Here is a 27,009-nt window from a genome sequence, read left to right as displayed (position 1 = left end):
CCTAGCCTCTGTTGTCACATGGCATCCTCTCCTACATCTCTGTATCATTCATCTTCTTATAAGGACACCAGTCAGAGTAGACTTAGGGCCCACCCTAATCTAGTATGACTTCATCTTAACTAATTACACTTAAAATGATGCCATTTCCAAATAAGGCCACATTCTGAGGTTCCAGGAGGAGTTGAATTTGGAGGGGGTGGGACACCGTTCCATCAAGGACAGTGACTATTACTATCCTCGCTTTACAGAGAGAGGAAAGTGAGGCCTAGAAAGGTTTTAGTGCTTTCTCGAGGCTCAACTCAAACCCAGGCTCTCTGCCTCCCCAGCTGTCACTTTTCACCCACAGTGTGGCCTTCCTGAGAAATGGGACATGCTGGAAAACGCCAGCAATAACGCTGTTGGCCTGAGGACCCAGCGAAGGAACTCGGGATTTTCTCCTGGCATCACAGCCGCTCTTCTGTTGGAAATTGGACCCCATTCAGCTTTGACACGTTGCAAATCTATTCAAGGCAGATACAGGACGATGGCAGAAGCCTGAATTCCGACTCCAGCTTTGGTTCTTGCTGCCTCTCTTGGCCTCAGTCTCAGCATATGTCTGAACTGAGTCAGCAAAACTCACCCAGCACCACTGGGGTGAAACTAAACAGGACAGGAAAGTGGGAGTGCCAGGCGGTACTGAGGGACGATAAATGTCAGCTGCATCTCAATGTATTAGATAGCACGTTTCACGAAATCTCCAAAAAGATGTTTTTTCCACAGAGTAAAATTTGCGGCATGAGGTCGAAAGCCCACGGAACACCCATTTCCAGTAGTGAACGTGAGAATATAAAATGCAAGGAGGCAAAGGTATGATGTGCAAACGTACCTCAGGGGTCCTGGCTTTGTGGGAATCCAAGCAAAGACTTCTGGAGGCCCGGGCACCAGGCCCTGAGACCCACGTCTGAAGCCAGACATGTCGTGGGAGGATAATCCCACTAATTAGAATTTGTCATCTCTCTCACTTCTCATTCGCCTTCTCAGAAGAGACAGCAGGCACTGCCTCTGCGGGGCTGGGACCTGGCTGTCAGCTGGCTGCATCACTGTGAAAAGCTTAGGCTGGGAGAGAGTCTGTGTAGCGCCCCCGGGGCTGCGTCCCTTCAGATAAAGACATCCATGGCGCTCCTGGGTTTCAAGGGACAGCTCTCAACTCAGCTCAGAGACATTTTAGGAATTGGAAGAGACTCTCCAAAATTAAATTAAAACTGGCTTTCAAAGGAGAACTAATGATTTCAATAGAGCTTGGAAGTTTGACTTTTCAATTCAAGCAAAAGCAGGCGGTTGATACAGGATATTTATTGGATGAAGCCTGGAAGTTTTGATTTGCAAATAAGAGAGGCCAAGGATCAGGGGTCTTGGCCAGCTTGATGCAGAGACCTGAGTGTGGCTGGGATCCATTCATCATCTGGGCCTTGACTATCTCCTCGGTAAATTGAGGGCTAAGACCTCATGCTCTCTAAGGCACCTCAAAAAAATTCTATGTTTCTCAGGAGCACAGAGCAAAGAGGGCTAGACCAGGAGTCAGGAGAACTGGGCTCTGGGCCTAGCCCTCTTGCAGACCATGAGTGGGGCTGTGCACAAACCTCAGCCCCTCCGGACTTGCTTCCTCACTGACCAAGAAGGGTTGGTAACAACAACTTAATTAACCTGACCAGGAGATAAGAGGCTAAAGAAGAAAAAACAAAACAAACAAACAAAAAAAAACAAAGAGCTAAGCTAAATCTAATGCACTGAGTGGAGACAAGGGTCTTCCAGGGAGTCACAGAGTCACAGAGAGTTTGAGCTCAGGGGCTACTCTGAGAAGGGCTTAAATTCCAGCTCTTTGCTGTGTGACCATAGGCAAGTCGCCCACCCCCTCTGAGCCTCATTCTGTTCATCAGAGCTCCTGCTGTTCACCCTGTGATAACACAGTGTGAAGCTAGCAGCCTGCAACCTGGAAAAGGGCCCACTCCAGAATCTGACCATGCTGCCACCTTAATGTGGGACTTGCAGCCTCTAGAACTGGGAGAAATAAATCTTTGTTTTTAAGATACCCAGTCCGTGGCATGTGTGACAGCAGCCCAGGCAGACTAAGACAGTGCCCTTATTTGGATAAGGGTCTTTGCAGATATAATTAAGTTAAGGATCTCAGGATGAGATCAACCTAGATTAGGACGGGCCCAAATCAAATGACAAGTGTCCTTATAAGAGAAGGGAAGGGGAGGAGACACATCCGGGGGAAGGCTATGTGAGGATGGATGCAGAGGTTGCAGTGACGAATCTACAAGCCAAGGAATGCTGAGGCTGGCCGGCAACACCAGAAGCTGGGTGACGGCATGGGACAGACCCACCTTCAGAGCCGCTAGAAGGAACCTACCCTGCCCACAGCTGGATTCAAGACTTCTGGCCTTCAAAACTGTAAGATAATAAATTTCCATTGTTTTAAGCCACCTGGTTTAGGAAGCTATCACAATCTATAAGGGTCCACCACTGCCACCCACCAGTGGCTAAATAACCTGGCCAAACACTCTGTGGTCCTCAGTTTCCTCTACTATGAAATGGGTCTACAGAACCGGCCCTACCAGGTCCACAGTCAGGTCTCCGTGGGACAGAGTGGGAAGAGCCAGCCATAGCATGTGGCCCATGTGGAGGAGCAGGAAACACAGGCTGGTGGAGTGAGGAGTGGTCTGATGCCTGGACCCAAACACTGAGCCTCTGGCAAAGTGTCCTCCCCTCCATGGGTCCCTGTAACTAGAGTGATTTCTAGTATTTTAAGGTTTAATGTTTGGAATTTCAGAAATAGGGAGAATTCACTGATAGCTTCCAAACTGGCCACCCCACCTCTGCTCTGGTCTCTGCAGATATCCTTTTGCCTGGCGAGAATGTCTGAGAAATCAAAGACTTAAAGCCTGCAAGGGCATTCTTTTGCCTTCAGAAAATGTTCAAGGTCAAGGTCTTGGCATTCAAAGACCTTGTCCCCTCCAATATATCTCTCTCTGTCTCTCTCTCTCTCTCTCACACACACACACACACACACCCTTCACTCTGACTATCTCAAACTCTTTAGAATTTCTTTGAAGAGTTTCTCTATCACCAACCTCTCCTGCCCTTGTTACCTCCTTCCCTGACCTACTGCCACCCAATTTACATCTTCCAGAAACTTCCCTTTAATCCTTGAAGCTGTATGCGGTGCCCTTCCCACTGAGCTGCCATAGGTCGTTTCTACTGTAAGGCTTGACGCACTGTATTATAAACCCCCGTTTTTACCTGGCAGTCAGACTCCAAGCACCCTGAAGGTAGAGGCCATGCCAACTCAGTTCCTGTTCAGGGGCTCACACCTGTGAAAGTGAGCCTTAATTACACACCTTCACTCATGGGTTTCTGCACTTAGCAAATTTCACTTACTCTGCCTGGAATACCTTCCCTGCAAGCCTTCTCCTGCCTCACTCCTTGCCGGCCACTGCCTGACCTCAATGCTTCCCCGACCCTCACCTCCAAGTTTGAATCCTCAAAGCAGCTGAATTTCATACATGCTGGGTCTGTCATGTCCCACATGGCCCAGAGCAGGTCAGTGGTCCTCAGTGACTCCATGTTTACAGTGTAGGAAGAGAGGCTTCCGTTCTTCCCCGCTCAAAATCCCGTGACAACCATGTGATTGAGGGATCTGCTGAAACTGATGTAGCATTTTGGCCTCACAAGCTCACAACAGGTGTTCTAGAAGGAAGCTGAACACTTGTCACCAATAGCAAACTCTATCCAGGTCCTGGGAACCTTCAACTTCAAAATAGAAGAGCTAGGTCTCAAGTGGCACCTCGCCTAAGTTTGGGGTCCTTGGCAGGGCTGCTCAGAGCCCTTTTCCACAGGAAATCACAGTTAATGAGGTGACAGCAAGCAATTTGGCAAAAGCCATCCAAGCTGCTACTGAAAGGCGAGCACCCAATTAACATTCCTCATTAGTCTAATTCAATTAGGATCTGATGTCATCATTATTAATTACAACTTAATGGGACAAATAAATAAATGCTAGCTAGCACAGATTTCAGCTGATTTGCTGTAAGAAAGGCATGCCAAACACACTGAGCATCGGAAATTTGGGAATGGATCCTGAGTCAGTGGAGAAGACGGCTGGAGCATACTGAGAACCTGCAACGCACCTGCACGCGGTGGTCACAGTCCTGACTTTACAGTATATTCACGGCGCTGACAATGATTCTGCAGCACACCCAAAGCTCTGGGAGGCCCTGGGATTTTGTATTTTTTTAGATGTGTCCCAGGGAAGGCTGAAGTACAGCCAGAGTTGAGAATGATTTTACTGGAATCTTCAAGAAAGTCCTTGTTTGGTGTCTTCACAGTGTCCTCTATGGTCAGGACTCTAATCACTGGTTAGCAGCTCAGGCAACCCAGGCTCCAGGAGGACAGACGAGTACAGAACAGAGAGGCTAGAGCTGTGCCGGAACCCCAGGACTATGGGGTGCAAAGTCTTGAGGATCCTTTCATAGTGAGCCTGGGCTGCCCTCTTCTCATCTTGCTTACTGGGCAGCTGCGGGTCTGACTCTACCCCATCAATGGGACCCGAGGCAGACATTGCGCTAGTTCTCTGTGCTGCCCACCTCTACTATCCCCCAGCTTGAGAAGCACTCAGCAAATACTGTTGAATGAATAAACAGCTACAGTGTGACATTAAAAGACGCTGGTTATGCTTGCAGGGGCAAGATTCTGGGAAATGACCGATTTGGGGTGGGCGGGGGTGGGGGGGAGAAAAACAGAATTAAATATGGTTACTAAAGAGATGATCAAGCTGGCTACTATTGCTCAAATAATTCGCTGAAAGAAGACTATCTTTGGCAGATGAAGCTTTTTACTACTCAGTATGCATTCTCCCCTTTTCTCCTTTATAGCAGGACCATTTACTTCAAGAATGCAATGTGATCCATTCTACATGCACTTACAGCCAGCAACAGCCACATGGTTCTAGCCAAGGAGATGTTAGTTTGCTAGAGGTTTCTAGGGAAAGTATTGCATTCTGCATAAAAGAGAATAACTACCGATGGTCTCACCTTTTTCTCTTCAACTTTCTTCCTGTCCTTCCTACCTTGAACACGGATGTAATGTCTGGAACAACAGCAGCCCCTTGTGACCATGAGGCCAAGAAAGTCTCAGAGATGCTGAATCTGCTATCGTGGAGCCACCTGCCTTCAGATTTCTTGTTATGTGAGAGAAATAAGCCCCTCTTTGTTTAAGCCACCATGAGGCAGGTTTTTTGTCCCTTGCTGCTGAGTCCACCACAACTGATACACAAATTATGACTTTTCACAGCACATAAATCCCATGTGGGCTCTGATCAATGGTGGTCTCATTGGAGGGATCAAAAGTTGGTCTCAAGAAAAATACTTATTTGGATGAATATTTCACTCGATAAACATGTATTAGGTGCGTGCCATGGGCCTGGTACCACGTCAGCCATGAGGATATCACTCTCCCCTGGGAACCCAAGGTATAATGGGATAATCAGACAATATGTAGGAGTAAAGGCCAAAGTCCTTCACTGTGGGTCCCCAGGCCCTAAGTGGCCTGGCCCCAGTTCCCCTCCCACTTCCCACAGCGACTTCTGCTCCTTCCCTGTACCCGCCATGCTCTTCTCAGGCATCCACAGGTCTTGGGCCCTTGCCTCCTTTAGGCTGTGCTCACAGGTCATGTTACCAACTAAGCCACCTCTGACCTCCCTGTGTGAAGGGGCAAAGCCCTCCCCAGCACTCCAGCCTCCCTCTCTGCTGTGCTCCCATCACAGGACATGCTTCCTGCTTCGTCCATCCATTGTCCACGTCCCCTACTCAGCTGTGAACCCCATGACAACAGGGAGTTTTCTCCTACGTTCACCGCAACATCCTCAGTGTCTGGCACACAGCAGGCACCTAGCTGATAATTGTGGCTGAATGAACGAGTCATTACTATTTAGAAAACACATGGGAGAGGTGAGCACATGGGGCTAAGGGACCCCAGAAGGGGGATCCTAAACCAGATATGGGATTTGGGAAAGGCAATCTGGAAAAGGTAGCATCTGAACCTTAGCACAGTTACCAAGGGTTGGTCTCATGAGGACAAAGGTGTGGGGAGGGGGAGAAGGAAGGGGGTTACCAGCCGAGGGCACAGCGTCTGTGGAAGTTCAGAGAGATGAGATGTGCCATGGCACGTGTTGACACATTGGTAGTTTTCTCAACTTCCTCATCTGTACAATGGGGATAAGAGTGGTATTTGCCTTAATGGGCAGTTATAAAGGCTCCATGGTAAGCACTGAGTATTCTATTCATTATGGTTGTGTGATCAGCATCCATCTCTCTTCTGAAGAGCACAGGACATTGTGGAGATGTGCAAAGTGGCCCAAGAAGGGCCTCAGGAACGGGCTCATGGTTGTCTGTTGTGATGGTTAGTTTTCTGTGCCAACTGGGCTGTGCCATGGTGCCCAGATACATGGTCAAACATTCTGAATGTGTCTGTGCAGGTGTTTTGGGGTGAGGTTGATATTAAATTCGTGGACTTTGAAGGCAGGATTGCCCTCTGTAATATGGGTGGACTTCCTCCAACCTGTCGAAGGCCTGAATGAAGTAAAAGACTGACTTCTCACGAGAGGAGGGGATTCTGCGGCAGACGCCCTTCAGACTTGACCTGCAGCTCAGCTCCCTCCTGCGTCTCCAGCCTGACTGTTCATCCTAAAGATTTGGATTCGGCAGCTTCCATAATCATATAATCAATGAAATCAATCAAACTCCAGTAACATATATATATATATATATATAGTTACACCCCATTGGTTCTGTTTCACTAGAGAACCTCGAGTAAAACATCTGGTAATAAGCCAGCCGGGATCAGAATTCAGCACCTCAATTCAACTTCCTACCAGCCTAGGGAGCCACTGTAGCCACCAGTACTGGCATTTGGCATTTCTCCACAGTCCCTTAAAGAGTGAGCACACAAAGCTCAAACAGCTTGTTACTTGATTCCAAAATATGTTTCCTCAGTTAGCGTACACAGATGGGGCACCCCCTTGGTAAGCATAGCCCTACAGTGTCCCAGCCATGCTCCAGCCAAGCAGGCCTGCCCATGGGGAGCTGAGAAGCAGTGTCCTCCTGCCCCTTGTCAGTGAGTTCCAGCCTGTGTTGGCCAAAGCTTGCTGGTATTCACCTGCAACATTGTATAACTGATGTCATTGAGATGAGATGACAGAGGTGAGTGATGGGGTAGGTGACAGATGACTTGAATACATGTTTAAAGGGTTGGTGCCATGGGCTAATCTGTATGTCCCCCAAATTGGTATGCTGCAGTCCTAACCCCTAGCACCTCAGGATGTGACTGTATTTGGACATGGAGGCTTTAAAGAGGTAATTAAGGTAAAATGAGGTCTTTGGGTGGGCCCCAATCCAATATGACTGTGTCTTGTAAGAAGAGGGACCAGGACAGACACACACACAGAGGGATGACCATGTGAGGATGCAGGGAGAAGATGGCATCTGCAAGCCAAGGAGAGCGGCCTCGGAAGAAGCCAACCCCGCCAATTCCTTGACTCGGACTTCAGCCTCCGGAACTGTGAAAAATCAGTTTTGTTGTTCAGCCCCCCACTCTGCAGTGCTTTGTTGTGGCAGCTTGAGCAGATTAACACTGTTGACTTTTGTTCTGAGAACACTGGGGAGCTGTTTTAAAAGAGGATCCTAAGTATACAATTACAAATGAATGAATAAAGAAAGGAATAAACAAACAACATGGAGAATTTGGCTTAGGGGTGGGGAGCTCTTTCTGGAAGCAGGTGGAGGGGAACAAAGAGAGGCGATGGTGTGCTTTAAAAATAAGTGAATGCCCCTGCTCACCCACACTGAAGGACATCACAGTGTCAGGAAACTTCACACCAAGGCAGGGCACAGGGACCCCAGGACCAGCACTGTGCCACTGGCCCCCTTGGTGCCCTCAGGGTAAAGGGAGCTGGGAAACACTCTGTAGATGGGCAAAGGCCTGAGAACGCTTGGCTGCTGGATGGAAGGAGACGTCATTATGAGAAGATGCTGAGAAGTGCAGATGAGCAATGAGGTCCACCAAGCTGGTCAGTAATGGATCATCTGCTCTGGCCGATGCTTGCAAGCCATTCGTGAGCGAGCCTGCATTTCCTGTGATATTTAGCTCCTAATAAAATGATCCCCAGGAGCTGACACATTCCTCCAAAGTATGCCTCAAGCCAAACACAACCTAATTAATATGAAATGAATAAATATTTCATTAAAAAGAAATGGATTCCGACCTTCATGAAGATGTCTGCACGAACAATGAAGCTTTCTAGTAAATGCATCATCGTTAAGAATTCCAAAGATGATTCCTACATAGGAATAGCAGCTAACTTGAGGCTCAGAGAAGTTAGGCAACTTGACCAGAGTCATGTGGCTAGGCCAGAATTCCAACTCGGCTCTGTCATCCTTTGCAGTCAAAACTGTTTAACTAATAAGCTCTGAGCTAATTAACTCATTCAGTTCCCTACAAAGAGCAACCACACATTTTAAGTCCTCGCTTGTGGCAGACACAGTGCTGGGCACTGGAGATACACAGCCTGCTACATGCTCCACTGCTAACTCTGTTCCTGCCTCAGGACCTTTGCATCTGCTGCTCTTTTGGTCTGTGATGACCTTTTCCCCAGATCCCCACATGGCCCATTTCTTTCTCAGCAGTTGGGTCTTAGCTCAAATTTCTCCTCTTGGAGAGGCTGTCTCTGTTGCCCTCACCCCCACTGAAGCAGTCCCACCCTTGCAGGTCACTGCACTACACATTTTCTACAGAGCAGCTATCATCAATGGAAATCATCATGCTTATTGTTTATATGTCAGTCTGCTCCTTCTACTAAACTGTCAGTGCTTCAGTGTCAGGAACCTTGTTCAGCTTTTTTTTCGCCACATCCTCACAGGTAGCTAGAATAAGGCCAGGCCAGAGCAGTGATCTGTGAACATGAACTGTCGAACTCAGTATCCTGCCAGGCATTCCAGCATGCTCCTATTATCTTGGAGACCCAGTACCTTGAAAGATCAAAAAGATTCTAAAAGAATACATTGTTAAGGAAAACCCTGATAAGCCAAATGCTTTTGAACGTTGAAACTTACAAACATATATCTAAAATCGAATCCCTGCTTAATTCCCAAATGGATTTGTTACAGTCTGGGCACTAAATTGGTTAGTCTGCTATTAATCAAATCTTTTTTTTTCACTCTGAATTCACATGCAGCTGTGAGAGCCTGGAATGAGGCTTTCCTCATTCTCATGTGGAATGAGACAAGAAATAATATGCTTGGGTCTGGAAATGATCATCATTGCATAATAAGGCGGTATGGAGTCTGGAATTATCATTTGTGCAACTCTTGTTCAAGTTTATCCAGAATCTTCCTCTGAGGGGCATGAAGAGCTATTATCATACAACACTGTGCCACTTTCTACCATTTTATGTGCAGACTGCCTCCAGCTATCCCATGAATTTTAATTAACTCCATGTTTACTTCACTTTGACCCTACAGCTCTTCAAGCAGAGGGCCCACATGCCAATCCAAGAAGACACTTTTGAAGCTCACTCCTCAGAGTCCTCCCAAAGGTATCCTCCCACTTCCCTCGGAAATAATGAAGCCCTGCTGACTACAGAGTTAACTCAAAGTGGAGCACTTCACCCTGGTCGCTCCTGCTGGCTCAGCCATCAAAGGGGTCAAGAGGAGCCAATGGAGAATGGAGAGTAGGGGCTGGAGGAGGGTGAGTGGAAATAAGAAGAGTGTCTGTGAGAAGTAAATTTGCATGCAGAGGAGTGAGAGAAACTCACCTCTAGGTGCTAACCCTGAGTCAATCAATATAAACCAAGTGTCAAAATCGTATCTGTTGATTGGTTAAGTTCTTCATTCATTTTTATTTAGTTATTTATATAATATTCATTCATTTATATTATGTTACCTGTGTCATAGATACATATATGTGTATATGCTATATATGTACATGTGTGTACATATAGACCACTTTAGTGGTGTATGTATATGTGTATATGTATACATATGAGTGTATATGCATATACATGTATGTGTATGTATGAATATGTGTACTGCATGTGTTTTGTGGTAGATCTATATGTATATGTATATATATACTGTTTAGTGGGTATATATATTATGTAGAGAGGTATATATGTATATGCATATGCATGTATATGTATATGCACGTGTATATATTGTTAGACACTGTGTATATATGTGAACTGTTCAGTGGATATATTAGTCTGTTCTCACACTGCTATAAAGATACTACCTGAGACTGGGTAATTTATAAAGAAAAGAGGTTTAATTGACTCACAGTTCCGTTTGGCCAGGGAGGCCTCAGGAAACTTATAATCATGGTGAAAGGTGAAGGGAAAGCAGGCACCTTCTTCACAAAGCAGGAGGAGAAAGAGAACAAGGAAGTGCCACATCTTAAAACCATCAGCTCTCGTAAGAACTCACTATCATGAGAACAGCATGGAGGAAACTGCCCCCAGGACCCAGTCACGTCCCACCAGGCCCTTCCCTTGACATGTGGGGATTACAATTCGAGATGAGATTTGGGTGGGGACGCACAGCCAAACCATATCAGTGGGTATGTCTATATGTATATGCATATACATATGTGTGTCTCTATAAACTGATAGGTGTGTATACGTACATATATGTGCATGTGTGTGTGTGTGTGTGAATGTATACTGCTTACCAGGAACTGGAGATAATACAGGGAACAAGAGGAAACATTGCTGCCCTCAAAGAGCTTATGTTCTGGTGCATGAGACCCATAACCAAGAGGACATCTGAGTAAACACATAATAGAATCACAGGTAGTTATAGGTGCTACAAAGAAAAGGGGAAGAGAAGGGCAAGGAAATATGGAAGGCTGAGGTGGAGACGAAGAGGGTGGGCATTCTGGGAAGGTGCCACAGAGTGGACATCTGAGCAGAGCCCTGTATGCTACAAGTTAGCCTTGCAAACACCTGGGGGAAAGGTGACTGAGGTAGAGAGAAGAGCAAGTGTGAAGGTTCTGAGTTAGAAATAACTCCAGTATGGTCAAGAGACTTGAAGGGCTGGAGCAGAATGAGCAGGAAGACAGAGAGGGTAGAAAGCAGAGTCAGAAAAACAGGCACAAGGCAGACTGCATGACGTTGTGGGCTGGCATGGAGGGACTGGCGCACACCGCGAGTGGGAGGGAGGCAGCAACCAGGCAAGCTAATTCTTGATTTGTGTACATCCCTGGCTGCTGTCTAGACCAAGACTTGCTGTCCTCTTCCCTCTCTCACCTGAACACTCACTAAACCAGCACTTACTGAGCCTTTACCACCTTTACCAGCCTTTACCATGTTGGGCACCAAGCTAAGTGTGGATGGGCATGACCAGGTCCCAGGCCCTTGGGAATCTCAGTCACATGGAGAAGGCAGATCAGCAGCCTGGAAGCCATGCCTGGCGCTGCTATGTGGGAGAGATGGTGAGGATGACACTAGGAGTACCAGACACAGGGAGGGCCTCAGTCCCAGGTCTTCTCCCTGGCATGTTCCTCCACGTGGATACCCAGATCCTTCTAGAACGCACCAAGCCAAGTAAAATCCTAGCCATGATGGCTTCAAGAAGACATGGAAGGCAGTCAAGCTCAGTGGCTCACACCTGTAATCCCAGCACTTTGGGAGGCTGAAGCTGGTGGATCACCTGAGGTCAGGAGTTCGAGACTAGCCTGACCAACATGGTGAAACCCCATCTCTACTAAAAATACAAAATTAACCGGGCCTAGTGGCGCATGCCTCTAATCTCAGCTACTTGGGAGGCTGAGGCAGCAAAATCGCTTGAACCCAGGAGGTAGAGGTGGCAGTGAGCCAAGATCGTGCTATTGCACTCCAGCCTGGGCAACAAGAGCGAAACTCCGTCATGAAAAGAAAAGAAAAAAAAAGACATAGAAGGCATTTGAAAAAGGCCATCCAGCCATAGATTAGTAGGACTCTCAAATTCCATTATTATTCATGCTTATTCTTTCATCAGTAACATACTGTCTCAATCATTGTAGGTTCACATTAAATCTTGATATTGGGTAATATACCTCTACAACTTTGATCTTGTTTTACAAAATTGTTTTAGCTCTTCTAGATCCTTTACTTTCCATATAAATTTTAGAATCTATTATTGATAACTATAAAAAATCTTCTGTGACTTTGATTACAGAATAAAAATCAAATCTGTAAGTATATAAGTTTGCAGAGAATTGCTATCTTAATAAAAATAAATATTCCAAAGCATAAACACAGTTTTGTATATTGACTTTGTATTCTTCAAGCTTGCTATACTCATATTTTCATTCTAGTAGACATTTTGTAGTTTCTTTGATGTTTTCCATGTAGAAAAAACATGTCTGTGAATAGAGACAGTTCTGTTTATTCATAGTAAATCTGTATGATTTTATTTATTTTCTTACTGTAATAGCTAGGACATTTGTTGATGTGTATAGGTGTGGCAAGAGTCATACCTCTGCCTTGTTTCTACTTTGGAAAAGCATTTAATCTTTCAGCATTATATAAAATGCTTTGTATGTTTGTGGTAAATGCTTTTTATCAGGTTGAGAGAGTTCCTTCTAGGCCCTACTTTCTTTAGAGTTTTTTTCTTTTTTCCCACCAATGAATGTTGAAGTTTACCAAATTGAAAAAAAAAAAAAAAGAAAGAAAGAAAAAGGCCACCCACATGCCAGGTACCATGCTGAGGACTGAACGTTGCTTGCCCCCTTATTCTCACATAAGAACCTAAAGTTCATTATCCATTATAATCATCACTTTTTCTCAGAAGACAAAAGGGAGGGTTGCAGGAGCCACATGATTGGTCCAAGTTTCCATGACTGGAAGAAGCAGGCTCTGAGCCAGAGCCAGACCTCCCCCATCTGGAAGCCTGTACCCTTTCCTCTATGCCCTGTTGCATCCAAAACCAAATGTCTGTCATTGGACACTGATGTACATTTTCCTCCTGACCCCACTTGTTTCCAGCAGATGTGCCTGTGATAGAAGCCAGTTTCAATGTCACTTCTGTATCTGGGAGGGACATGTGAAAATAAAATAGGCTGTGGGTGGCAGTGGGGTCCTCTCCAGGCCTCAGATTCATCATCTGTAAAACGGGGATAATAACATCCATCATACTGGGCTATTAGTGGGACAAGTTAGACAATGGGTCTCCAGTTGCCAGGACCATCACTGTTAGTTTCTGATTAGTCAGGACTCTTCAGGTGGCAAATACTGGAAGCCCACCATGATCTCACCTGAGCGGAAAAGGATGTTAGTTTCTGTAGCTGGTAAGGACAGTGGGTAATTCATGGGAATAGGAAAATAAGAAGGTGGCAGTGCTGCTGTGTCCACCCAGGTCCCTCTCATCACATCCACACACCTCAGGCTTACTATGACACCTGCAATGGCCTGCAAAGAGCAAGCCAAAGGTGCAGGACAGGCAATGCTGCACGGGCAGCCCTCCACTGTCACTGAATGAGAACTGCATATCCATGCATTAACTTTTCATCTGCATCCAACAGACACACACTCTGCACCATCTCCTGACACCCTCCATGGAAGTAGGCTCCAGAAGCCCACTGGGGTGAGTGGCTTGATCAAAAACCCTTTATGGGCTGCCTTCCTTTCTTTCTCACTCCTCCTGTCTCACAAATATTTCCTGGGATCACCTTCAAATAAACAGTTTGCACTAAATTCTTTCTCTCGAAATCAACTTCTGGAGGAATGTAAGTGAGAACAGTCATCAACAGAGCCAGGACCAGGGTGAGGCTAGTGATGTGCCCAGGTTGCAAAATATAAGGAAGCAAGTGTCAAGCCTGCGTTTGCAAAATTTTAGAAAGCAAGGCACATGTTTAGCTCACTTGCCTCACCTTAATGTCAACCTTCACCAACAAAATGCCATCTCTTCACCCACCTCGCATATCTGTTTCTGATTCTTTGCTTTAAGCTTCATTCTTTTATTCTACAGATAAACCTTCATCTTCATCAGTTGTTGAGGAAAATGACCAAAAAAATGCAGACCTGTTTTCTTACAGTGCATGATAACTGAGAGCAAGTTTTTCACCTCTGATTCCACAGAAGGTTTCTGAATGGTTGGGCTTGGATCACATGGCCACACCTTGGACCAGGCACTGTGTCTGGCTGAATATGGTCCATGTGGCTGGCACAGGCACATCATATGGTCATCTCAAGTGAATGGGGGACCACAGTGACATGAGGAGGGGGCGGTGTTCTCCAAGGGGAAGGAATGTCATTATACTAAGAAAAAGGGATCCAAAAGCATGCTGGAGAGTCAAAAACAGTAGCCACTCCAGTGTACTATGGTTCTCCATTCCCTTTCCCTTTTACAGATGAGAACACTAAGCTGCAGAGAAGTTAATTTACTTTCCTAGGTATCCACCACTAACATATATCAGCATCAGCCTGACTCCAAAATCTAAATTGTTTCCACTGGTTATATAGAAATTATACTGGTGTGCCTCAACTTGTCCCAGAATTTAGTCATAAAATGGTTATTTTAAATATGAGTAAATTATTGCTAAAAATCAATGGATTGCCAGCAGTTGTTTACTTTGGTGCTACACTAGGAGGTACAACTTTTTCCAGCATGACAGTAAAAAGATTTCTGTGAATTCACATGTGTTCTTTCCTGATAACCAATGCTATTATCATAGTTTAACAATGAAATGTGTTTCTGGAAAACTCTTAATAAATGTCAGATATCAAAACTGCCAAAGGCAGACAGCAAAGCCAAAATATTCATTCAATATTAGGAGGATGGTTTTCTTCATCTTATGCCAGCCCCCCTCCACCTTAACTTTAATAGTCATGTAGACTTCACCTGCATTTATTATGAAAGGCAGTGATTATTTAGCATTTTGACCGGAACAAAGCTATGCTTTATTCCCTTAAAGCAGGCTAACCTCATGCTGAATACTGGACATTTGTGTACATTCTATATGAATTTGCGTGTCATCAAGAAATTGCTATAACCCAAAAGCAACTTAGAAATAGACCTTCTAGAAAGCTTACATTTCTCAAAAGATCCATTAAATTTTCAAGGGATGATGACAGCCTACAGTCAATTTGAAAATCTTGCGGCCACATGCTAACAGATTTGGTAGTATGTCATGAAGCAGTACAAAAAGTTCAGGAACAAAACTCTCAATGACATGGGGGGAAAGTGGTATGCCTCTTTGTGATGCTAACTGTGTCATGGATTGAAAAGAATGTCTCAATTTTCCTGAAGCCATAAAACCTCAACGTTAAGATGAGACACTACTCTAAAATATTTTTGTTTTGTTGTTTAAGTTCAGCCACTGTTCATGAGATTATGGGCAAACCTCCTAACTTCACTGGGCTGCAACTCTTTCTGAGAAATCCAAGAATATCCAAGAGGAGAAATCCAAGAGGAACCTCGAATATGGTAAATAACCTCTAACCAAATCTATTGCTGACTCCTAAAGATCACAGACATAGAACAAGCTGAAAGCAGTCCAGTTAAGAAAAAAAAAATGGACTGAGATTTATGTGCCTGCCCAAGAGGCAGAGTATGCAATGTAAGTCCAACCAAGTTAACTGCTTGTTAAAAATATGTTTTCAAAAAACACAATAGAATTCAAAGTTTCTAAAAAATAACACCCACAATGTCCAGGATGTAAGACAAAACTACTTAATATATAGAACCAGGAAAATATGACCCATTCTCAACAGAACAGATAATCAATGGAGGTGAATCTTAAGATGACCCAGATGTTGTAATTAGCATAAGGACAATAAAGCAGTTGCTATGACTATGCTACATAACATAAAGGGTAATATGACTGAAATAAAGGAAAAGATAGGAAATCTAAACAAAGCAAGAAAAACTATTTTTTTAAGTCAAGAGTTTCCACCCATGCATATCATAGGTAAACTTCTAGAAGTCAAATTTTAAGGGACTTTTTGAAAAGAGGGAGACAAAAGTGACACAATACATACCGGACAATAACGATTCAAAGTTTAAAGACCTCTCATCAGAAATTGTGAAAGTTAGATGAAAATGAGACAAAATCTTTAAAGTAATGGAAGGCAAAACACCTGTCAACCTAAAAATCTGTATCCAGTAGAAATATTCTTCAAGAAAGAAGGTGAAATAAATACATTTCAGATAAAATAAAATAAAGAGAATAAATTAAGAGGAGACATGCCCCACATAAAATACTAAAGTAAATTCATCAGGCTGAATGGAAATGATACCAGAGAGAAACTTAGATTTTCCTTAAAAATATGAAAAAACATCAAAAACTATTTTCCTCCTAATTTTTAAAAGCAAAATCTTACACCTAATAACAATGTATTCTAGTTATTTCTATTTAATTATACATATATATTTTTAAAGCAAAAACTATAACATTGTATTAGAGATTTATAATTTAAGAAGCTGCAATACATTTGACACCTATACTATAAGGACAGATAGGGTGGTAGATGGGCCTCTACAGTTGTAAGGTTTTCATATTTTATGTAAAGTGTAAAATATTAAACCTCAGCAGACTGTGAAATAAATTAAGAATGTATAGTATAATCCTTCAGAGCAACAATTTTAAAACATAATACTGGAATATATACTTACAAAGTCAATAGATAAATTAAAAGGTAGTTTTGAATATTCAACTAATCCACAACAATACATGAAAGAAGAAACAGAGACAAGAAAAAAAGAAGAGATAAGAAGAAAACAAATAAAACAACAATAGATCTAAATCAAACCATATCAATTATTACATGAACTGTGCATGAACTAAACAATACAACTAAAAGGCAGAATTGTCAGAATGGATTTTTTTAAAGCAAGACCTAACTATATGCTGTCCTCAAGAAATTAATGTTAAATATAAAAACAAAGAATGAAAATAAATGCATAGAAAAATATATGTCATGGAAACAGTAAGCATAAGTAGGTCAAAACGGCTATATAAATTCATTTGTAAATCCTATCAAACATTTTAAAAAGTAATACTAACTTTACACAGCGTTTTAAAAAAATAAAGAAAAATATCTGAATTCAATAAGCATAAGTAGATTAGAATGGGTACTCTGATCTCAAAGAAAATAAGTTTCAAAATAAAGAGTACTAGAAGAAAAAGAGAAGGGTATTTTATGATAATAGGGACAATTCATCATAAGGAAATAATCATAAATATGTATGCATCTAACAACAAATCTCAAAATATAAGAGGCAAACATTGATAGACTTAAAGGAAGAAGAAATAATTCCACAATCATAGTTGGATATTTTACACAACTGTCCAGAAATAAAACTAGATTTTAAAATTCAGCAATGACATGGAAACTCTGAATAATATTAACTACTTTGACTGGACTAATATTTACTTAATCTTACACCTAACAACTTTTAAATACACATTCTTTTCAAGTGGGTATAGTGTGTTTACTAAGGTAGATCATAAGCTGGGCATAAAATGAGTCTCAATATAAATGAATTGAAATTGTAGAGTATGTTCTTAGACCACAATGAAAAAAATTAGAACCAATAACAATAAAAACCTTCAAAGACCAAATATTTGGAAGTTAAACAACACATAACTAAATAATTCATGGGTCAAAGAAGCAATCACAAGGGGAATTCAAAAACATTATTAACTAAATGATAATCAAAATACAATATATCAAATTTTGGGGGTGTAACTAAAGTAGTCCTTAGAGGAAAATTTATAGCTTAAAATGCTTATATTAGAACAAAATGTCTGAAATCAATTACCTAAGGTTCTATCTTGAAGAGCTAAGATTATAAACTGATCAAGAAAATAAGAAAAAAGGCAAACTGCTAATATCAGAAATGAAAGAGGAGTTACAACCACAGATACTACAAAAATTAAAAAGATCTTATGATAACATCATGAATTACTTTGTGCCAAAAAATTTGCCAACACAGAGAAAATTGATTAATTTCTTGAAAAATATAACTTACCAAAAGTTATATTCCAAAAAACCACAAAATCTGAGTGCCTTATATCTACTAAAGAAGGTAATTTTGTAGTCAAAAGCCTTACTAGAAAGAAAACTCTATACCCAGATAACTTCATTTGTAAATCCTATCCAACATTTAAAGAAGTAACACCAGCCTTACACAAGTGCTCTCAGAAAACAGAGAAGGAAAATGACTCATTTTTGAGACTACTATAACCCTGAAAACAAATTTGATGAAGATATTACAAAAAAGCAGACTAATATTCCTTATGGATGTAAATGTAAAATTCTCTAATAAGATATTAGCAAATCAAATTCAATAATACATAAAAAGAATAAGGTATCATATTCAAGTGGGATTTATCTCAGTAATACATAGTTGGTTTAAAATTTGGAAATTAATCAATGTAATTTAGCATAGTAACAAAATATGGAGAAAAAATATGATCATTTCAATTGATGCAGAAAAAGTAGTTGATATAATTCAACAACAAGACATGATAAACACTTTCAGAAAACTACAACTAAAAAGGAGCTGCTCAATTTGATAAAGAGCATCTCTGAAAAACTTACAGATAAACATGTTCTTAATGATGAAAGACTGAACACTTTTTCCCCTAAAATTAAGAACAAAACAATGGTGCTTGCTCCCACCACTTCTCTCAATATTGTACTGGTTTTATCTACTGCAATAAAGATTTAAAAAGCATAAAGGGGAAAATAGGTAAAACTACTTTTATTAGCAAATGGAATGATTGTTGACATAGAAAATCTCCAGAATACTATAAAACAACTATCACAACTAATTATTTAATTAGCAAGGTCTCAGGGTGTGAGATTAAGATACAAAAATTTTATTGTATTTTTATATCTAGTAGTAAACAATTAAAAACTAAATTAAAAACAATTTCATTACAACAGTGTCTTCCCCCTGTCCCCCGCCACCCCCAGAAAAAAAAACTTCCTGAACTATTTGGGAAAAATATTAGTGCAAATAAGGGCAAAGCCTCTACCCTAAAAATGACAAAACATCACTAAAATAGAATTTTAACTACCCAATAAAAATAGAGATAAACAGAAATAAAGAGATATACCATGTCCATGGATTAGAAGACTCCCTACTCTTAAGATATAATGATTTCCAAATTGATATACAGATTTAATGTACCAATTGTAATTCCAGTTTTTTGTAGAATTGATAAGCAACTCCAAAATTTTTATGAAAATCAATGATCTAGAATATCCAAAACAATCTTGAAAAAGAATAAATGTGGAGGACTTATACTACCTGATTTTAAGACACACCAGAAACCTGCAGTAATTAAGACAGACTAGTACTTGCATAAGGATCAACAAGTAGGTCAAATGAACAAAACCAAGAGTACAGAAGAAGACATACAAATCATCTAATTTTTCATATGAACCCCAAAGCAATCTGTGATGGTGAATATTAAATGTCAACTTGATTGGATTGAAGGATGCAAAGTATTGGTTCTGGATGTATCTGGGTATGTCTGTGAGGGTGTTGCCATAAGAGACTGACATTTGAGTAAGTGGACTGGGAGAGAAGACCCATCCTCAGGAAGACCCAGCTGCAACATGGGTGGGCACCATCCAATCGGCTGCCAGTCCAGCTAGAAAAAGCAGGCAGAAGAAGGTGCAAGAAACTGACTTGCTGAGTCTTCCAGCCTTCATCTTCCTCCTGTGCTGGATATGCTTTCTGCCCTACAACATCAGACTTCAAATTCTTTGGCTTTTGGATTCTTGGACTTATGCCAGTGGTTTGCCAGGGGCTCTCAGGCTTTTGGTCACAGACTGAAGGCTGCATTGTCGGTTTCCCTAGTTTTTAGGTTTTCAGACTCGAACTGAGCCACTACTGTCTTCTTTGCTCCTTAACTTTCAGACAGCCTATGGTGGGGCTTCACCTTGTGATCATGTGAGGCAATTCTCCTTAATAAACTCCCCTTCATATATACATATATCCTATTAGTTCTGTCCCTCTAGAGAATCCTAGTACACAATCCAATAAACAAAAGAAATCATTTTCAAGAAACTGATGTCCATACTAGGAAAAAAACACAAAAAACAAAAAAAAACTTGACCCTACCTCACACCACATAAAAAATCAAATCAAAATTAATTACACAACTAAATTTATAAGCTAAAACTATAAAACTTTTAGAAAGTAAACATAGAAAAATATCTTTGTGAATTGAGTATGTTTTGGTGAGCCAGGTTTTCTTATACAAATGGCATAAAACAATGACCCTAAAAGCAAAAACACTCAACAAATTGGATCTTACCAAAATGGAAAACTTTCATGTATGAAAACACACCACTAATAAAATTAACAGGTAAACCAGTCTGGTTGAAAACAGTCTCATGTCTGACAAAAGACTGGTATCCAGATATGTATCCCACAATTAAGTAAGACAAACAACCCATTTTTTTTTTTTTTTTTTTTTTTTGAGACGGAGTCTCGCTCTGTCACCCAGGCTGGAGTGCAGTGGCGCTATCTCGGCTCACTGCAAGCTCCGCCTCCCAGGATCACGCCATTCTCCTGCCTCAGCCTCTCCAAGTAGCTGGGACTACAGGCGCCCGCCACCACGCCCGGCTAATTTTTTGTATTTTTAGTAGAGACGGGGTTTCACCGTGGTCTCGATCTCCTGACCTCATGATCCACCCGCCTCGGCCTCCCAAAGTGCTGGGATTACAAGCGTGAGCCACCGCGCCCGGCCCCATTTTTTAAACAATAGCAAAAAAATCAATACAAATGAATCTCAAAAACATTATGCTGAAAAATTTATACAACATGTAAAACATTATGAAGCTTTAAACAAAAGACTATATATTGTATGATCCCATTTTATACTAAATTTTAGAACAGGCAACTCTAATCTATAAAGGATGGAGTAGTTGAGTTTGGGATAGGTTTTGACTGTAAACGGTCAAGAGGGGACTTTTGGATGGTGATATTCTATATTTTGGTATGGGTTTAGGTTACTCAGATGCATTTATTTCTCAAAAGTCAACAAATGTAAGTTTAAGACGTGTGCATTCTGTTGCATGTACATTTTACATCAAAAGAAAAACTATAGGCAAATTCTATGCTGAAATATTTAAGGGGAAATGTACAAATATTTGCAATTTGCTATAAAATGCATCAAAAAATAAGATGGATTGATGTGTGGGTAGAAGGATAGGTATTTCACAAAATAAGTTTGGTAGAATGTTAATTGGGAATGTAGGTGGAAGACATTGGTGCTTAAGGTAAAATTCTTTCACCTTCACTGTGTGTTTGCATATTTTCATACTAAGATAATGGGAAAAAATCATCCGGGTATGCAGTCAACCCAGCTCTTGACAGCAAGGGCATCACAGCTTTTGAAGTTTGAATTAGGCATCCTCCACTCCATCCCTGTACACCCATAAAACTATGAGTGTTCCTCCCCTACCATGCTTTTCAGAGTGGACTATAGTTAACTGTTTATTACTCTGCCTCCTGCATGATATCTGAGAGATCCTCAAAGGCAGGCACCATATCTGGTTTATTTTTGTAACCTCAGTACCTAGAATAGGGCCCAGAGCAAATCGGTCCTCCAAATGTTGGGTGGATGGATGGATGGATGGATGGATGGATGGATGGATGGATGAGTGAATGAGTGAATTAACAAATGAACCTAAGCTGCCTGATTTTATATAAACTCCACACAAACTTCCAATAACCAGACAAGACACAGACTTAGAGAAAATACAAAGTCAATGTCAGTGCTAAGCCCAGAGCTGTACAGTTTCCAAGAAGAATGAGTGTCATGCAAGATCATGAGTCTTGCCAGGCCTTATCCCACCATTTATCAGCAGTGACAGATGTCACATGGTGAGATATTCTGGGAACTTAAGTATACACAACAGCCCTGCCTGTCCCAGTACCATATTTGTGTCCAGACAGGTGCCCCTCCAAGCAAGAACTCTTCACGCCACAAACTGCCAAAAAGCACATTCAGTTAAAGTCTCCCTTTCTCACTCCCTGCTGCATAGGGAAAAAAGAGCCTTAAGCAACAAGAGAATCAACATTTATTGAATATCAGGTTGGATTCTGTGCTATGCACTCTACTATACCATCTCACTAACCTCTCACAACAGCCCTATGCAGAAGACACCAATATGCCTATTTTACGGGTGAAGACACAGAGGCTCAAAGCACATGCATGAACAGCATTTGAACACTTGTCTAGTTTTCAAGCTGCTTGCTCTCTGTGCTGTGCCACACTGCCTTGCACTCTCACAAACACTTGCTGAGCTGAATTCCCAGTGGTGGTAACTATCCCAAGGGAAATTTGTGTCTGCCCAAGGTATTATGTAAGAATGAGCTACTCCTTATAAACACTGACTAGCCGATCACTCCTCTGGAAACCACTCTAAAGTAGAGGCCCAATTCCAGCCGGGTCAGGGGAGTAGGTTGAGGTACAGATGGTGAACTTGCTTCAAGGGGGAAAATGTCATTGACATCACAACATCCCAGCTGGTGGAGGCTGGAGTGGGCATTCAAAATGCAAGTTATTCATTGGAGACACTTTTTTAGAAGGGTGCTAATGGAGGAAGAAGCCAGCGTGAATGATGGAAGGTCAGGGACAGAAGTAAGGGGAAGCTTTGCTAAGATCCACCTTCTGGAGAAAAAGACAATTCCAGAAGGCAGTGGGAGCACCTGGGTCCACCTTCAGGAGGGCAGCAGGGACCACCGCGCAGCCTCAGGCCTCTGGAGCTCTGGGGATTCTGGGAGCTTGGCCCCGACTTTGCCTGGCACTTCCTTCCACTTAGGAAATGCAGGTAAGAAAGGAAATAGGAGACCTAGAGTCTGGGTCCTCATGCTGGCCAGTTTGGAGGCAGGGAATTCTAAGGCATAGTGTGAGTGCCAAGCAGAGAGGACAGCAGGCTGGGAGCAAGGGCTGTGGAAAGACAGTGGAGGTGGGAGGAAGGGCTGAGACGTGTGTCTTTGAACTGGTCCTGAGATCTGTTTATCAGACTGCACGACCATGTGGCTCCTCTCACCATACAAGGGAAACTTCAACTCTTCACCCATACAATCCAAGCCTGGAGAACTGAACATCCTCCCTTCCTGACCCACGAGGAAGTGTGAGAAGGAGGAAGTGAGGGGCTGGTGTGATGCGTGGGCTCCAGAATAAAAGCAGGCATGGGAGGCTCACCAGGATCCAAAGTGGCACCTGTCAGATATACAACATGATTTCTGAATAATCATTTGCAGAGAGTCAAAAGCACCAAGGAGACAAGAATAAACTCACGTGAAACAGTTTGCTGTACATGTGAACTCTTTTCTCTTTGGCTCTTTCTAGAACCCTCCTTCTCCCTACCTGGGCTGGAGCCTGCACATGCTCTTGTTGTCCCACTATTGTGCCATGTATCAGTCAGGGTTCTCCAGAATACAGAACCAACAGAATATGGATGGACAGACAGACAGACAGAGAGACAGATTTATTTTAAAGAACTGGTTCACACAACTGTAGGGGCTTACAAATCTGACTTCTGACTTTTACAGGGCATGGTGGCAGGCTGGAAATCCAGAAAAGAGTTGATACTGCAACTCCAGTCTGAAGGCCACCAGGAGGCAGAATTCCTCCTTCATCAGAGGAAGTCAGCCTTTTTCTCCTAAAGCCTTCAAATGGTTGGATGAGGCCCATCCACATTGTGGAGAATCAACTTCTTTACTCAAAGTCTACTGATTTAAACGTTAATCTCATCCAAAAAAATACCTTCGCAGTGACATCTAGATCGAGGTTTGACCAAACATCTGGGCACCATGGCCTAGCCAAGTTGATACATAAAATTAACCATCACATACTGTGTCATAATTTACTGTTTTTTATGTCTGATTTTTAAACAAGATTTCTGCCCTCAGCAAGTTCCAAGTCTTGTCAGGATAACAGTGTCTAATGCGGCACATTGCCCCTTCAGTGGCCCAGTGAATGTCTGTTAAATTATCCGGTGACCCAATTCACTTGACAACATAAATGCCCAAAACTGTTAAATGTGCATGTAGCGGAACTCAAGAATGAGATTCTGAAAAGGCAGGAAGCTCTATGGTGCCTCCATGTGCCTACAGTGAAGTCTGGATTGTGTAGAAAAGACAAATTAAATTTGCAGAACTCGGCACAACTCAATATCATTCTGGTTAGTGAATTAATCCCAAACGTGTCATGTTTAGAAAGGCTTCTGTAAGAAGGTCCACATAAGCAAAAGAGAAGCAGAAATCATCAGAAAATACTCCCCAGGGAAGAAGAGATTTTTCCCAGGAATAGAGTTGACCATTGAACATATTGGTCCATACAAGTATCTACCCCATAAGACAATGAGTTTCTGGTCAGTCGGGACCATGTCTTACTCAACTTTGCTCCCCAAGCAGCAAGCACAAGGATAGTTAGTATATTGGACATTCCCAAGGGCACTTTTCTGTGCCCATCCAAACTATCCTCCTGCCCTTCTCTACTGGAAGGAAGAGCTCTCCCCCAGCTACAGGCTGAAAATGGAAGGTGCTTCCCTCAGTAGCAAGCAGTGGTCATGTGACCAATTATAGCCAATCAAACAGGGGTTGGTTGGGGAGGTTCCAGGAGGGAAGTCCTTTTTTAACAAAGTCACAGAAGCGAGGAGCAGTTGTGTGAAGATGTGATACACAGAACTCGGCAACCTCTAAACCATTAGATAGGAAACCTGAGGAGAAAATCTCATCCCACTGAGGAAGGTGGAGGGGGTGGATGAAAAGTGTCCAGACCTGTGATGACATCAGATAGCCTCTGAGCTACTGCAGAGACCCCCTACCTATGGACCACTTGATTTGGTGACATTTTCAAAATATATCCAAAATCTGACTCTTTCTCACCACCCCCAGCACCGCCATGTGCCCCAGGCCACCACCTCCTCTCCCCACAGGGCTCCCTGCTGCTGCTGTGGCCCCTCCCAGGCTATTCTCCACATGGCAGCCAAAGTGAACTTCTATGAACTTCTACAAACAGATCATGCAAATACTCCCCCAGAACCCCCCAAGCCTTCTCTTCCCACTCTGTGAAATGGCCAAAGCCTTTATCACATGGATGAAGTCCTCTGAGACCTGGGCCTTGTCGACTTCACTGACCTTACCTTGTACCACTCCCATTGCCTGGAAACCCATCAAAGACACACAGCACACTCCCTTCCACTGAATTTGCACTTGAAGTTCCCTCTGCCTGGAACTTGACTGCCTTCCTCCTTTGCTTCCTTCAAGTCTCTGCTCACATGGCATCTTATTATCAAGGATGTCCCTGACACCCTGTATGAGAGCACTGTCCTGCAGAACCATCTATGATACGGAAATGCGTTATAACCTGAGCTTCCAGTACAGTAGCCACTGGCTACACGTGGCTACTGAGCACTTAAAATGCAGCTAGTGTGCTGTGGAACTGAATTGTTACTATTTTACTTAATGTTAATTAATTCACATTTAAATATCCACATGTGGTTAGTGGCTACCCTATTGATAGCTCAGCTCTACAAAACAGCAACTTCTCCCTGCTACTCTCCCATAACTCCATATTCCCCTTACCTTACTGCATTTTAATGTACTTATCATTATCTAATGTACCATAAAGGTATACAATTACCTGCTTCTCATGTCTCTCATTTTTTAAATGTAAGCCTGACGAGAAAAGACACTTGGGTCTGTTTTGGTTACTACTGATCAAGAGAGTCTAAAATAGTGTCTGGTACAGGGTTTGCATTCAATTAGTATGCACGGATTGGATTAATAAAAGTATGGAAGGAGGGAAGGAGGTTGTCTGGGTCTATCCAACTTCTTAGGTCACATGCCTCAGTTTAGCTCTATGAGTTTTAAATAGTCTAATCAAGAGTGTGGGTTGCTGAAATCGCAGGTCCCTGGTCAGCCTTCACTTCAAATCCCAGTTTTGACACTTCCTGCCTATGTGGCCAAGGGTAACCTGCTCCATCTTTCTGAGTTACAGAGACTACGTTTTACATCTAAGCTTTTCCATCTGTAAAATGGAAATAACAATAGCTATGAAAAAACATAACAGAATATCTGGCATTGAATAGGTACTCAAAGCAATTATTGCCAAAAAAAAATTCTGAGTATGTGGGAACAGACTGGGGCTTGACTGGGGGAGTATTTTTGTTTTCTAAAAACTCCTGCCATCTTCTCCTAGCCTTCTATACCCTTTCAAAAAAAATAGTCAAAGATCACAAATATGAACTTTCCAAAACAACAAATGTCTATGTTGCTGGAAAGAGCTGCCTTTGTGACGTTTATGGGTTTCGTTCGACTTTCCTCACTTAGATTCTCAAGGAACAAATAGCATTGGCAATCTTGAAATAATTACCATTGTAATTCACCTAAACCAGAGCTGTTGTGGTAATTTAATTTTCAGAATAAAATTACACCAGATCCAAAGGAAACTATTCAGACTTCCTTTCACATTTCAAGTTTGTCAAGCCGAAATCTTACTGTCAAACAGAACATTCCCAGTGCCCAGCAACCAACACACAGACACACAAATATACACACATACTTAAGCCCAGTGGTCCAGACATTTATATTCTTACCTTTCCAAAACTCCCTTTACCAATGGCCCGCAGAATCTGAAAATGGTCAAAGTTGACTGCAAAAGAAAACAAAAAAGGAAACAAGTCAGATTTGCTAAACCTGGTATTGCCCCTTGAATAGCCTTACCTATGTACCTACCCACCTATTCCAAAGGCTCTCGGCTCAGGTGCGCTATACTTGCCAGAGCAGCCGTCCACCCTTGAAGGGATCCACAAGGGAATTTGCAGCACATTCCATTTTTTCCCCAGCACACAAATTGTCCATCTGAAACCTTCCCTTCACACCACACTTCTTCATGGGGCTCTGCAGTCTTGCTGCTTCACTCTCCACCCCACTTCTGCCTGGCTTCTACATGCTTCCCTAT

The 27,009-nt window shown here is 42.4% G+C and overlaps 1 protein-coding gene across 3 annotated transcripts in view; it reads right to left on the bottom strand.

The window, feature by feature from the left end:
- The window catches only part of STK32B (serine/threonine kinase 32B), a 431,273-nt gene that overhangs the window by 317,957 nt on the left and 86,307 nt on the right, over positions 1-27,009 (bottom strand). For 2 of the 3 annotated variants that reach the window (XM_030801295.1, XM_030801296.1), the window contains exon 2: positions 26,645-26,700. In XM_030801295.1, the coding sequence (XP_030657155.1) occupies positions 26,645-26,700 (56 nt within the window). Of the gene's footprint in view, positions 1-26,644; positions 26,701-26,826; positions 26,976-27,009 lie in introns of those variants that run through there. The other variant, XM_030801297.1, reaches the window with a different exon arrangement.

The sequence above is a fragment of the Nomascus leucogenys genome, chromosome 20 (assembly GCF_006542625.1).
Source record: "Nomascus leucogenys isolate Asia chromosome 20, Asia_NLE_v1, whole genome shotgun sequence".
Taxonomy (NCBI): Eukaryota; Metazoa; Chordata; class Mammalia; order Primates; family Hylobatidae; genus Nomascus; species Nomascus leucogenys.
This window is presented reverse-complemented; position numbering and strand designations above follow the sequence as displayed.